At 33.2% G+C, this 11196-nt stretch overlaps 2 protein-coding genes across 6 annotated transcripts in view; one reads left to right on the forward strand and one right to left on the reverse strand.

Annotated features, from left to right (window-relative positions):
• Positions 1-470: 470 nt before the first annotated feature.
• Positions 471-3175, forward strand: LOC108750683 (phosphoacetylglucosamine mutase). 2 transcript variants are annotated; one of them, XM_018490343.1, is made up of 5 exons: positions 471-634; positions 747-855; positions 1054-1124; positions 1507-2833; positions 2967-3175. In XM_018490343.1, the coding sequence occupies exons 2-5, from the start codon at positions 761-763 to the stop codon at positions 3103-3105; spliced, it is 1632 nt and encodes a 543-aa protein (XP_018345845.1). In that variant the 5' UTR covers positions 471-634; positions 747-760; the 3' UTR covers positions 3106-3175. The 2 variants fall into 2 exon arrangements, with proteins under 2 accessions (XP_018345845.1, XP_018345844.1); XM_018490342.1 differs by having other exon boundaries at positions 471-855.
• A 1002-nt stretch (positions 3176-4177) lies between these two features.
• The window catches only part of LOC108750685 (RNA-binding protein 4.1-like), a 13653-nt gene continuing 6634 nt past the window's right edge, over positions 4178-11196 (reverse strand). For 3 of the 4 annotated variants that reach the window (XM_018490348.1, XM_018490347.1, XM_018490345.1), the window contains exons 6-8: positions 9870-10004; positions 9517-9573; positions 7253-7556 (exon numbers count right to left, since the gene is read on the reverse strand). In XM_018490348.1, coding sequence (XP_018345850.1) covers positions 7517-7556; positions 9517-9573; positions 9870-10004 — 232 coding nt within the window. In that variant the 3' untranslated portion in view covers positions 7253-7516. Of the gene's footprint in view, positions 4441-7252; positions 7557-9516; positions 9574-9869; positions 10005-11196 lie in introns of those variants that run through there. The other variant, XM_018490346.1, reaches the window with a different exon arrangement.

The following is an 11196-nucleotide window of genomic DNA, read 5'->3' on the forward strand; positions in this document are numbered from 1 at the left end:
ATATATATATATATATATATATAAAATATCTAATTGTTAACTATAACATAACGTATATGATTTCGTAATTTTCAAAAATTAAAATATGCATCATACTGATGCTAAATACTTACTTTAAATTATTTCGTTAATAAGTATATTAATTTAGCCTTATTTAATCCTTTATACATAATTGTGAAAAAGAAGAAATGAAGGTTGTCAATTAATATCCGGAAAACTAATTCTGGTATACAGCATAAATCCCAAGATTTCTCACATCAATTAAATTAATTATTTAAAATGTGAACCTACGCGACTAATAAACAATTAATAATTTTCACACGTTCTGTATGTGCGAAAATCATTGAAAAAGCGTATATCTTGGAGTATTTAAGATTTTGCGGTGCATCTCGACCTCATATCGAAGTACCGAATTATGCCGTTTGAGCGCCACTGTACAATGCGCAATGCATTTAGCGGCGATGGCGGGATAGTGAATTGTTATAGTTATGGTTATGGTTCATTTTAGATTTCTTTCTCTTGTTGATTAAATGTTTATTTTTTTCCCTCTAACATATACCACATGTATGTTTATCTTATTTTAAATGCAGAAAGTGCTATATAGTGCAGATACAAAAGTAATTTATCTAAAATAGTATGTTGGAGCACGTTGGATAAATACATACAAGTACTTGACATATGGCAAGTACTTGGCATTCTCACGCGTGAAACTGTCATTCTAATGTCAATCTCGTCATTTGTTAAAGCGTATTGATACACAATGGAATCAAGTTATTTTAACAATGTTGTAAACTCGGAGTATAGTCGGAAAAACGACGGACGTATGGAATATGGAACTGCTGGCTTTAGAACAAAGTAAGCGCGATTTTTTTTAATCATTGACACTTGTTAAGTCCATCTTTTTTAAAATAATACACTATTACTTAACTTATCAAAGTTTTGCTAAATTTTGTAGAATGCTCTTTATTTACTTCATGCTTTGATGTATCTAATACAAGCTGTACAAAAATGTCTCGTATATTTAAGATAATTTGATATATGTATCAATTTTAGATCGGATATCTTGGAGTATGTTTTATACAGAATGGGCCTTCTAGCTGTGTTACGATCTAAAGCAAAGAAAGGTAAAGACATAGTGTAATACATACCCAGATAACAAAATGCCTACAAGTTGCTGTTAATTTGCTTGAAATTATTTTGTTCAAATTGTCTTCAATATTGAAAAAAGCGGCTTCTGATTTTAATAGATTACCTATTTTTACTGCCATCGACTTGCTGGTAACGATAGTTACTCTCTTACAAACAGATTATGGCAATTAATACTACAGCACAAATAAGCGAAGAGAACTATATTCGGTCAAGGCACATCATAATGTCTGATACTATTTTGATAGCAACATAACAGTAACTGAAGGGAAACTTGTGCTAAGCAACTATCCATTCTATAATATAACATTGAAATTTTAAGTTTGTTTAAATTTTTCTTAGTAAATAAATTTCTTACAGCTGCCATAGGCCTAATGATTACCGCGAGTCACAATTTGGAACCTGATAATGGCATCAAGCTTGTCGACCCAGCTGGCGAAATGCTCGAAGCTTCTTGGGAAATGATAGCGACAAATCTAGCTAATGTGCTGGACAGTGATTTAACATCAATGTTGGCACATATATCTACCAAGGAAAATATCGATTTGTCGGTACCAGCCACGGTGATAATAGGAAGAGATACCCGTAAAAGCAGTCCCATCCTGTTGAAAGCTGCATTAGCAGGAATCAAAGCATTAAACGGCAACGTTACAGATTTAGGATTGGTCACAACTCCGCAGCTACACTACGTCGTGGTATGCACAAACACTGATGGCGCTTACGGTGATCCTACGCTGCAGGGTTATTATTCGAAGCTAGCAACAGTATTCAAAAGCATACGAGGCACTGAGATAAATAATGGAAAGTACATAAGTGGATTGCAATTGGATGCTGCAAATGGCGTGGGTGCTATTGCGGCGAGAGAATTTCAGAGATACCTGAAAGGTGTATTGGATATCAAGTTATTTAACGATGGAAGCGGGAACTTGAATTATATGTGTGGCGCGGATTATATTAAAGTACAACAGACGTTGCCTCTGAATATCACATCCGAGAAGAGTGTTAGATGCGTCAGCATAGACGGAGACGCTGATAGAGTGGTGTATTTTTACATAGACGGGAATAATAAGTTTCATCTTCTGGATGGGGACCGAATAGCAACGCTAGTAGCTGCTTACTTCAAGGAATTATTGGAAACGAGTGGTTTATCCTTACAATTAGGCTTGGTGCAAACCGCATATGCCAACGGTGGTTCAACCGATTATATTTCGAACGTCTTGAAAGTTCCAGTAGCGTGTGTGCCAACTGGTGTGAAGCATCTGCACAAGAAAGCGCTGGAATTTGACATTGGAGTCTATTTCGAGGCAAACGGACATGGAACCGTAATCTTCAAAGGTACTGCTAAAGAAGCTATCAAGAACCATGCTAAGAACGAAATGCTTTCAACGATACAAAGGGTGGCCTCTTCAAAGCTGAGGGATGTAACCGATTTAATAAACGAAACGGTAGGCGATGCGTTGAGCGATATGTTACTGGTCGAAACTATATTACACGCCAAGGGCTGGGATGTTATCGAGTGGGAAAAAAGTTACAACGATCTTCCGAATAAGCAGCTCAAAGTTAGAGTGAAGGATAGAAATATTATAACAACAACAAATGCAGAAAGACATTGTCTGACTCCTGTTTGCTTACAAGAAGAGATTGACAAGATCGTCTTGAAATATTCAAGAGGTCGATCTTTCGTTAGGTATAGCATGTCTTCGTGTTTTGATATACAAAACTTTTAGAGAGGCTTTTGAAGTAGTTTCATTCATCAGAAGCTTATTGAAAAATCTTAAACATAAAAATTACCACAATAGATTAACTGACTTTCTTTTCAGACCTTCTGGAACTGAAGATATCGTTCGCGTTTATGCAGAATGTGAGAGTTCGTCGGATGTTAACAAACTAGCTGTGGAAGTAGCTTCACTCGTGTACAGACTTGCAGGCGGTGTTGGACCAGAACCCAGTTTATCATGAGCTTATATTGTAACATCATACTCAAATATTATACTGAGATGTTATATTGAGTAGTAAAAAAAGTTCTGACTCACCCTTTTAAAATGATTTTTATAATACAAATTTATTCAGAAATAACGATAATTAATAATCATTTTTGGAGGATAATTCATAACTTTTTTTTTTAATAATTAAATACGTGAGAAAATGATTCTCACTTGAAGAATCCTATTTGATATATATTGTTTCAATACTACAAAGACTGTTATAAATAAAAATAGCAAAGTGTAAATACTTTCACTGATAAAATATTCAGTATACAATCAGCTAAAAATGTGAATAATATCTATATTGGATAGTTTATTGATTAAAGTATTCATATTATATTTTTATCACTAAATGATTTTATACGTAGTAGAGCCAGCTTATACAAAATAGTGTAAAAAATCAAATTGGCTATAAATCGTATCTGCATATATTATTTAGATTCCAATATAAAAAAGAAAAACATATGAAAAATTATACTACAGATATCTCATCAAACACATTAGCAAAAATTGAAGAGTTAATCATTAAAAAAGAATTAGATTATCTTATTGTGCCATATTGTTCGAGCATATATTGTAGACACATAGCTTTACTCGTTTTATAAATTTACTTTATTAGTATTATTACTACTATAATATACCATATATAATCAGCCCTAGTTTAACCCTAAAACTAATGCCACACACAATTTTCAATCGCATATAATCTGGCGCTAGCTTTAGAGGTGATGGGATAGAAAAAATAAATTTTGCATATTATATATACTTAATGATGTTCGTTTTAAAATGCATATATTTATATTTTTCCATTTTAATAAAAATCATATTAAAATATTCAGACTCAATTTTCTATCTTCCTTTGTCATATGTACATATTTTTTTTATAGACAGATATAATATAATAACTATTAGTTATGAGACTAATTGATAACTAGTTAAGTAAATATTTTTATTACACTTGACAAGATTAAGGATAGGATTAAAGATAAAAAAACTTAAATATTGCTAAAAAATTTTATTATCTTTAAAAAAATGAATTACCTTATCGTATTGTAGTTAGCTAACAAAGCATTTATATATTGCATAAAGAAAATGTATGTAATTGATAGTAATTCCATACTTTATTCCTATGTGCTTTCTTCTTGTTACAAGCATCCAGGCATAATTATCCATCTTCCACACATCTAACTCTCGTCCCCCAGACGAGCAAACGAGTTCATTGACAGTGAATGCTTCTGAGGATTATTAGCAGTTCCCATTGAGTTCATCTCAATGTCCATCAGTCATTTGTCTTCATCCCGTTTGTAATCTATTAAAAAAATTATCTTATTATATGGAAACGTACATGAAATATCCCACTGAATTGTGGGTAAATAATGAAACTAGCTTATCATATTTTTGTATGAACGCCAGATAAAATCGATGCTGATAAATTATTAGCAATTAGTGAAATATCTGTATAATACTTCACTCTCTTTTCAATTGACTTTACATGATTCTATTAACTTGAGTCTGAACGCGACGTGAAATCAAGAGTACACATATATTTTATATTGATAAATATTTCATAAAATGAGTGCACTTTTTTGGGGGAGTATTAGAAGAGACATAACATTTCAATTGAACAGTTAATAGGAGCGCTGTACAGGTCGACAATTTGAGAAAATTTTTTACGACGTTCTTCCATCAACATCAAGTTATTCCGAGGACATAACGGCGTGTATTACAACGTGGCGCTTAGTTTCATCGCGAGATACGAGCAAAATTTTTAAATTTAATCTGCGGAACGAGATTCGGCGGTGGTAACGATATTCAAACAAACAATTCGCAAATTGCGGTGGCAAAAGTTAGCAAGAAACCAGCATTCTTTTCAATTCACGCATCGCATTCGTTTTTACCTTGCGCTCTAATTCCATCTCATAAAGCATCGATACAAACACGTTAATTTAGAGGGACCCGTGAGATTTTGACATCGAGAGATGCAATATATCAATCTATTTCCAATCTGGAATCTATTCTCAATTAAAAAGATTAGATTACAATAATATTTCATTTCTTGAGTTGTCGAATATATCTGACATCATTTAATATTAAATGTACAATTTGATATTTAATACAAACTAATATTAATCTCGTAATGCAAAATTTTATAATTTATTAATTACAAAATTTTAATTATAAATTTATTAATTTTATATAAAAATATCGTTTGTGTGAACCAGATAGATCTATAAAAGAGATAAACAATACGTTTCTTTAACTAATTCCCTAATAATTAGATAAAAGAAAAGACAGGAAAAGTAAGAAGCATTCAAGCAAAAGAATTGAATAAATGTAGATTCGTTTTGACAGAGATCTGAATGGATAGTTGTATTAGTTGCATCTTAGCAAGAATCGCTTTATGTGTGTACAAGTGACAGAGATGGAATTAGAATCAATGCGCTTTTTGTCGCAATGCGCAACACGACGAGAGATCATCGAGAAGAAAATCGGCCGCTTTCTTTACACGCGCTTCGATAATCGACGGTTTTTTTTTCTTTTCTTTCGTCTAATACAGCTTTATGTTTTGTTCGACCGGACATTCTCCATTCGCACTTAGGTGAAAAACACTGATATAAATAGTGAATATAGAATTCCTTTCCCCCCTTGAGAGATAGGCGCTCTGGGTTTGTCTCAATAGATAAAGTATAAAGGTTCGCACGCGTTAAACATACCTTTTCCTGGTTAAATTCAAAGCACGCCAAGCTTTGAGCGCAAACGCAATTTGTGGCGCATTATCCACATATCGCAGGTTGCTTTATTCGCTGATCGCCGCATCTACGGGTAGCCACGCATAGCGAATAATCGTCGTAATCGGTTTCTTCAATAATCGCAGGTCGACAAGCCGCCGCCACCAGGGTAACGTGTTTGACAATCGCGTTCATTGCACGGTTATTCACAAACCGGCGTTTCTCACAGTACAGGCCTAACTAAGTAAACTGCACCAGCTGGAGATTGACTTGGCGTTCTGCATTGTCATTGAATCTTTTATGTTCGATCAATTTTTTGAGACACTTAGATGAACATTCTTACATTTACCAATATTATTACTATTAATGTAGAAAGAGATAATAATTACATGTTATTGTTAGACTGTCTTAGAATTCAAGATTACAATGCATAACGTCATCGAATTAAGAATATTAAAAAGTATAGTTGCACGCACGCTGATTATTAATAATCTATGCTTTTGGCTTGCTCTGCTCGCTGCTACGAATGACACAAGTTGATGTATTAGATGGACAACTAGTATTCTACTCCGATGTTACTGCATAAGTTGATGGTTTCTTCTATGGAGTAACTGAGTCACGTAAAGATTGCATACTTTAATATTGATAATAAAAAATAGTATAAAACAATATAAAAAAATAGACAGAGAAAAATAAAGATGAAATATCTTTAGGTAAAAATGACTAATATTTCCTTACATGAATGATATTGAAAATAGATGATAGATCTTTAATGAAATAATGTTTTAATTGTATTTAATATAATAGCACACGTTACAATTGGTAAATAATTAAATTTAATGATATAATTTTTCTATGCACAGAAAGACTGCAAGAAGATGAATTATATTATATTATTAGAAAATTTTTTCTTTTATAAAGATTGCTTTAGAGCATTCACATTTGCACTTTATTGGTTTTATATAAAGATACATTGTGATAACTGCTATTCCCTGCTTTATGAATGAACATTCAAAAATATTATTCAAGTTCTTATGTGTAAAAAACGATTATACAGCATTATTATTGTGGCATAAGTCACCTTTTGTAGAATTAATACTAAGCACTATAGGATATAACAAAATCATATATACGCTACATTGTAGGCAGTTAGAGCATTAAATCGAGCAAAATGTTAAACTCACACTTAGATAATACCGGAATTTATCTATTTATAAAAAAGGGAGCGAGGAAAAAAATTACGAACATAAACTCCATGAATAATGTAATGTCGAAAATTTTCTTTAAACATACAATAGGCTAACATAGCAGGTTTATCAATAATAAATTGATTAATTGATCAATTTTTATATGAACTCATTAATGATGTATTTGAAAAAAATTGAGCTTAAATTCAAATAATTGTTTATATATTCTCTATTGATATCTTTCTTATTCTTACCGTACTTTACGATACAACTAAACGTTACGTTCTATTGTAAGTTTTATATAGTTTTCATTATAATTATCGTGGACTCAACGACGAACGCAGACGGCAATTCCTAGGTAATCGAGTCCGATAAGCGAGTGATCGCTGCTAAAAGGCTGATCTTTTTTTTTACGGTTTTTGTTTTTTTTCGGTCGCCTTTCGCATGCGCTAGTGCGTTTAGTACATGTTTAGTACCTCGGTGGCATCGCGTCTGCCGGACCTGGGAAGCTAAAAGGTCAAAAAATGAAAAATCGCAGAATTAATTACGTGATCGCCTTGCTATATGCAAGGAGCAAGAAAGTATAAGATGTAACACTGGCGTGCGCGATCATCACGGGACACATTCTGTGATACGGAATCGAAATTATGATAATTCCAACGGCATGATATAGTCGTATAGTGTTAAGGAAGCCTTGCGAATGTTTCTTTCTTTCTTTCTTTTTTTTTTTTGGTTCCACGTCGCAGCGCATATAACGCAGATTTATTGTAAAACACAGCTACCAGATCTGGGTGTTCTTATCGTTCCATTATCTAATTATTAAATTTAGTCACCTCATATATTTTTTGGAATTTATTCATAAGTTGCTCTACTAAATTTTTTTTAGTGATAAAATTGGAACTTCATTGCTTGTAAATAATGAATACAAATTTTTACAGCACATTATGGCAAAGTATTATATATAAGCATTTTAAGGAACAATCCAATTTATGTGAACATGGAACGATGTAAATATAAATTCGTAACGCTTAACCATCGATGAGAGCAAAGTTCACACTCAGTTCTGATTAACTGTCATACATGTCAGAAGCTGGTCGACACGCCGCAATTATGCATCATCTCTCCGTGCATCGCCGCAAGTGCATTTGGAAATTGACTCAAACTCCGTGCAGAACAGAAGAGTCTCAAGTCTCACGATGTCGAAAAATCTTTTGTCGGATGTTCGCCGTAGGCGCAATGGTTACAATTGGTATTTTTTTGTTTTTCTCGTTTCTCGAAACACCGACATTGAATTGGGAAAGTGTTTCAGAAAGTTCTTAGAGAACAGGGAACAGCAAATGCGAAAAACGTGCGTTTGTAGTTTCGCAGACTGCAATTTTGCGATGCGCAGAGGCGCAGTGTTCGCGGTGGTCAGTTTGTATTCGCGATAAACGTGCGGTAGATGTGCAAGGTCGGAGATTCCGTCTTCTTCGAGATGTGTCTCTACGGACCGCAGAAATTTACGCGGAACTCATCTTTTGCGCTGCGGAATTGCTCGCAAAAGTCAGCCACGTAACCGGAGATATTTTTTTTCTCGTGTTTACGGGAGAAGTTTCTGTCTTTCCGAGCGCATCTCGCCATTACGGAATTGCCGCAGGCTGATCGCATAGCGCATCGTGAACGGACGTGCTCGAGAACCTTCATTGCGGAGTACGTAAAAGAAGAGAGGTGATATATCACAAATATACTGATGTCGTGGCAATAAGTCCTCCAATGGATGTACACTACATAATTTTTCACGGAGTAAAAGACATTATTTAATCTACAAAAGATTCCAAATTTATTCATAAAAATTTAAATTTTTTTCAAATAATTTTTCTTTTACCTTTATATTTATCATATAAATACCAAAACTACGTTATTGCAACTAATTGAAATGAACTTAATTATATAAAATATATGTCAAATATTTGAAAAAATTTCTGTATAATATATAAAAATTATAAATATATATGTAAAATGCAGTCATTAATTTATATCACGTATGGTCATTAGATCTGCGGATCTTAGATGGCAGTCATGTGATTTTCAGCCTCTGTTCTCTTTTACACTCATAAGATAGAAACGTCGGCTTCCAGTAAATTTACCAATAAAAGCAATGATTTCGTATACGCAAAACGGCACCGTACACGGCGAACGTAAACGCTTCCGTACATGGTCGAGTGTCGCGCTAAGTGTCACACCTTATACTTTTACAGAAATATTCAACCTGCATCGAATCCGCATATATAGAAATTGCATATGTATTACATATAATCGAGGCAAGAACGAGGGTGGCGTATATAGCGCAAAGAAGAGTAAAGACGCCAACTGACAAGCGTACGCATATAGATTCTCTTCGCTTTTCAAACGTGTGTTACTTTTCATAACCGCAGTTTTGTCAATGAGACAGATAAATATTATATATAAGATAGTTAAAGTGCAACTTACCGTCCGCCGCCACGTGGAGGACCATACGCATCGGGTCTGTCATATCCCTCGGCATAGCTGCAACATAAAATGCCGTTATCCATATAGAAAGAAAAAAAAAATAAGATTCTTCAGGAGCAGATCTATCCAAAATTTTAGCCGCGAACTAAACGTTTCCACCTCTCTACCGCATTGAGAGAAAAAGAAAACAAAAAAAAGAACAGACGCTAGTCACTAAGCAGAACTGGTTAAAATAGTTTTGTTTTTTCTGTTTCACTCAACGAGACAATGGAGAAATGGGAGCATTTAACTCACAAGTTGAATGTTGAATAGGCCTGTTTTAAAAGAATGTTTTGTTACGATTTGCAACTCACCCGCTAGCAACTGGTGGATATCCGCCACTGGGCACGGCACTGCCAGGTCTTCTACTAAACATATCAGCTTGTGGTCCTGGACCAGTGCTGTAACTAGGTGCCCCTGTGCTGTAGCTAGGTCCAGTGCTCATTGGCCTGTCAAATGGATGCATATCATTACCAGGAGGACCGTCCCTCACTCCGTAGGCCATTGAAGCTCCCTGATTTACCCACCCAGGCCCACCCATCATATTCCCTGGCCCACCCGGATAATCCCTGTCGTACATAATTTAATTCTATTAACTTATTTTTATTCTATCCTGAGTGACATTTAATATTTTTGTTTTATATTATGTTAATATACTATTATTTATCTTTTGTTACAGAAGCAGCAATATTTTATAATATCGTTCAATTACTTTAAAATATTTTTTATTTTATGTATTTGAAAAAGTCTCTCAGGTTGAAATAAAAATAAAATATACTGTTATCGTTATTTTATTAAAAATAAATTATTAAAAATAAAATAACGATAACAGATTAAACAAAGCATAGCTCATTTGTGAGCTCTGTAAACTTTATTGAATTGTCAATTATAAATGTATTCGTACTCATATTTTTTGTAAATTTAATGTACGAATAAACTTAATATAATAACTAAACTTGATCAAAATCTCAAAGATCTAAATTATTTTATAATATAATTATTTATAATATAATTATTCAATAATAAAACAAAACTTAAAATTATCTTAAAAGTAGAAAAAGTTTGATTGTCTACATTGAAAATTGCACGATTCGAGAATTTATACATAATTACAATTAATTATAATAAAAAAAATAGTTATCTTTTCAGTGCTGACATTCAAACCTTAAACATAATAAAAAATAAAAGATAATGTTCGATGTAAATAAAAAAAGATTTTCTCACATGTGTGTATTGTGCTGTTGTAATAAAAGAAAATAAAAGCGTACAGTAAAATATAGATAATTATTAAATTTGTTGCCTCCAGAGATAAAATTTTTATATAACTATTTTTTTCTAATTTTTTCTAATATGGGTAATTCTTTTACAAATCGAACACCTGTCTGATCGACACCTCTTCGATTTGACTGAAACTTTTTTTACGGATTCTATGTCGAAAAAAAAGAGATACGTGTCCGAGGAATTTTTTTTTATTTGCATATTTTCGATAATACAAGTGATCGAACATTTGAGAATGGCAAGTTTTTTGGCTTGGAGACTCATTTTCATAAATCCATAGGTCCGAATCTTTAAGAGCTACAAAATTTTCACCAATTGCACTTTTGTAGCTGAAGGACTGAACTGTAAGAAAAAAATTTTTTT

Source organism: Trachymyrmex septentrionalis, unplaced genomic scaffold, assembly GCF_001594115.1.
Source record: "Trachymyrmex septentrionalis isolate Tsep2-gDNA-1 unplaced genomic scaffold, Tsep1.0 scaffold37, whole genome shotgun sequence".
Taxonomy (NCBI): domain Eukaryota; kingdom Metazoa; phylum Arthropoda; class Insecta; order Hymenoptera; family Formicidae; genus Trachymyrmex; species Trachymyrmex septentrionalis.